At 59.5% G+C, this 3,241-nt stretch overlaps 1 protein-coding gene across 1 annotated transcript; it reads right to left on the bottom strand.

The window, feature by feature from the left end:
• Window positions 1–265: 265 nt before the first annotated feature.
• GJA4 (gap junction protein alpha 4) lies at window positions 266–2,987 on the bottom strand. The gene is made up of 2 exons (XM_049878695.1): window positions 2,913–2,987; window positions 266–1,822 (listed from the first exon to the last, which is right to left on the bottom strand). The coding sequence occupies exon 2, from the start codon at window positions 1,803–1,805 to the stop codon at window positions 804–806; it is 1,002 nt and encodes a 333-aa protein (XP_049734652.1). The 5' UTR covers window positions 1,806–1,822; window positions 2,913–2,987; the 3' UTR covers window positions 266–803.
• Between the last annotated feature and the right edge of the window lie 254 nt (window positions 2,988–3,241).

Below are 3,241 nucleotides of genomic sequence, written 5' to 3'. Positions count from 1 at the left end.
GGCAGGCCACTGGGGCTGGGGCACTGGGGATGGAGAGAAGAGACTGGTGCCCGAAGCCCTTCAAAAGGCAGAGTGTTTAGGACTCAGGGCTGCTGAGAGGCAGAATCTGAGGGTTGAAGATGCTGGCTGGAACTGGGGTTGCAAAGGCCAAAGAGATTATGCAGGACCAAAAAGAAAAGGAAGCCTGGGTAAAATAACTTCTCCCCTCCGCGCCCTCCCCCCGACAAGGCCCATCCCGGCCGCATTAATACACACCCAGTTTGTGATCAAGTCCTGTTTATTTTAGAAGCATAAACAGTGGAACTGGGAAGGAGTGATGAGAACAAGGCCCCGTCCTCTTGACAGGGTCAGCTCCAGACCCATAGCCTTCCCCCATCCCTGCACCGCCTGCCATCAAAGGCTCTGTCTATCTGCATGATCGAGGCCGACCCAGCAGCCTTGACCAGCCTTTTCCTGTGAGGAGAGGGTGTGAGGACCACCTGGGCCGAGGTGAATCTTCCATGAGGGTGGGAATGGGGCTAGTCGACTCTGGAATCCTCTGGACCAGGTGGAAAAGGCCAGAGGGCCCATGACATCCTTGGCCAGGACCAACCTAAGCCAGCTGTGTCTGTGCCTGGGACAAAGTAATGTTCTGGAGAGGAAGCCATGGTGCCCTCTGGTCCAAGGAAGGCACCCAGGTGTTCAAAAACAACCTGCAATGAGGCCCCCAGCTCCAGCCACCACTGAGAGTCTTAAAGAAGGAAGCGTCCAAGGCAGCCAGACTTTCCAAGGCCCTTCTGTTGGGACACATAAGCCCCAGGCTCCTACACATACTGTTTCTTGGAGGCAGAGCTGCTGGGGCGGCTGGGGAGTTTCCGACCACTCTGGGGGGGTGGGTCCAAGAAGAGGTGGGGACTGGAAGAAACCAGTCTCTCCTCCGTGGTCAGATTGGCCCAGTTCTGCTCACTGGATGAGAGCCCATTGTAAGTGGGGCATGGTGGGGATGAGGGCCCCTTGCCCATAGGGAGGTAGAAGAAGACCTGGTCAGAGTAAGGGTCTGAGGAGGCGCCCTGAGCTGGGGGTGCCTCCTGGCCCCGCCTTGCCCTCATCCCCCGGCTGAGGCAGCGGGCCAGCAGGTGCACCAGCTCCAGCAGGTTGAGCACCAGGGAGATGAGTCCGACCACCAGCATGAAGATGATGAAGATGGTCTTCTCCGTGGGGCGGGAGACAAAGCAGTCCACGAGGTAGGGGCAAGGTGCGCGTTGGCACACGAACACGGGCTCCATGGTCCAGCCGTAGAGGCGCCACTGGCCGTAGAGGAAGCCTGCCTCTAGAACGCTCTTGCACAGCACGCTGGTCACGTAAGTGCCCATGAGTGCCCCACGGATCCGAAGGCGCCCATCCTCCGCCACCGAGATCTTGGCCATCTGACGCTCCACGGTCGCCAGAGCCCGCTCCACTTGGGGGTCCTTGGCAGGCAGAGCCCGCAGTTCCCCTTCCTTCTGCCGCAGCCGCTCCTCACGCCGGGACAGGTAAATGACATGGCCCAGGTAGACCAGGGTAGGCGTGCTGACAAAGAGGAACTGCAGCACCCAGTAGCGGATGTGGGAGATGGGGAAGGCCTGGTCATAGCAGACATTGGTGCAGCCTGGCTGGGCCGTGTTACACTCGAAGTCCGACTGCTCGTCGCCCCACACCGACTCACCGGCCAGGCCCAGGATGAGGATCCGAAAGATGAACAGCACCGTCAACCAGATCTTGCCCACCACAGTCGAGTGCTCCTGGACCTGGTCCAGCAGCTTTTCCAGGAAACTCCAGTCGCCCATGGTTGCCGGGCCTCCGTCTGCAAGGAGACCAAGAGCAACGTCAGCAGGGCTGAGAGACTAGCCTGCAGGGTGGTCTGCCATCCCATTTTACCTACAGGGAAACTGAGCCTCGGGGAGGGGAGAGAACTGGCCTTCAGCTCACACCCAGCAGGGCAGGCAGGACCCAAAGCAGAATTTGGGTGATCGGTGCTTAAGCTCTTAGCATCCTCTCATTCTCCTTCTCTGAATGGCAGGGGTACAGTTGAGATACCTCTAGTCACACCTCTGCGTCCCTCTTTTCCCAGACAGAACCCCAGGATAACCAAAGCCCAAGGAGATCTGGATCAAGCTGAGGCTTCTGAGCCTCTGGGAACAGAGAATTTGAGGGATTTATCCAAGGTCACACAGCTGTGCTGTGCCCTCCTCCCTTCTGCGCAAGGCTGGCTGTCCCCAGGCAGTGGGTGCGTGCTATCTTCAGCTTCTCAGGGGCGTGCTCCCCTCCCTCTCATATCTCACCCAGTTGGCCTCGCTCTACCCTCAGCTTGGGACTGGGGGTAGGAGGGGTTTTCCCAGGTTAGAAGGTAGTGTCCTACATCAGCTCCCTGTCAACAATGATGACCACCTGTGACTTAAGTATGGACACTTGGTCCTGCCTCCTCCTCCACTCACTGCCCCCCCCCGCCCCAACTCCAACCCCAAGTTGTCACTGCCAAATTCTAGGCTCTTGGGAGGAACTGTCATTGCAGCCAGCCTGAGGCACAGGTCACTGAGTTCCCAGCACATCTGAGGGGATGGGGTGGGGAGATGCTTTTTCCCAGACAAAGCTGTTTAGAGCCAGACCTTAGGTCAAATCCTGCCTCACTCTTACTAACCCGCGCCTTGGATAAGTGACAACCTCTTAGGGCCTCAGTCTCCTGTAAAGCGGAAATAATACTATTCCTACTTGTTAGGGTTGTTGTAAGAATTCAAGGAAAGTAGGTAGGAAACGCTCTTAGCACAGAGCCTGGCCCCACAGTCAGGCTTCCCCTCACCGCGCGCCCAGCAGCTCCCCTCGGCCGCGGCAGGTGGTGAGACCCCTGTCCCCGCCCGACCCCCGCTGGCTGGAGGCTCTCAGGCCCGCCGACATACCGCCTGCCTGCCGGCCAACCCAGGTAGAGGTGGGGACGCACGATCACCCGGCGTGGCGCCCGAGGGAGCCCTGCAGGACGGCGCCAGGCGGCGGGGGCGCCTTAAATAGCGCAGAGGGCGGGGTGGGGGCAGGAAACGGGCCGGGGAGGGCCGCGGGGCGCTGGAAAGAGGGCGGGGGCGGGGACAGGGGCGGAGAGGGGTAGGCTCCCTGAACCGGCTCTGAAGGAAGGGGCCTTGGAGATGGCTGTGTGTGAGTCTAGGGGCCTGATAATTCCCTTTCCTTGCTCTCACATCTCTAGCTGACATTCCAGACGGTAAACTTGCACAGT

The sequence above is a fragment of the Elephas maximus genome, chromosome 3 (assembly GCF_024166365.1).
Source record: "Elephas maximus indicus isolate mEleMax1 chromosome 3, mEleMax1 primary haplotype, whole genome shotgun sequence".
In the NCBI taxonomy this organism is placed as follows: Eukaryota; Metazoa; Chordata; class Mammalia; order Proboscidea; family Elephantidae; genus Elephas; species Elephas maximus.
The sequence above is the reverse complement of the archived record's forward strand: the minus strand, read 5'-3'. Positions and strand labels throughout refer to the sequence as shown.

Excerpts from the sequence above, each read along its gene's own strand:
- GJA4 (XM_049878695.1), bottom strand. The coding sequence starts at position 1,805 with ATGGGCGACTGGAGTTTCCTGGAAAAGCTGCTGGACCAGGTCCAGGAG.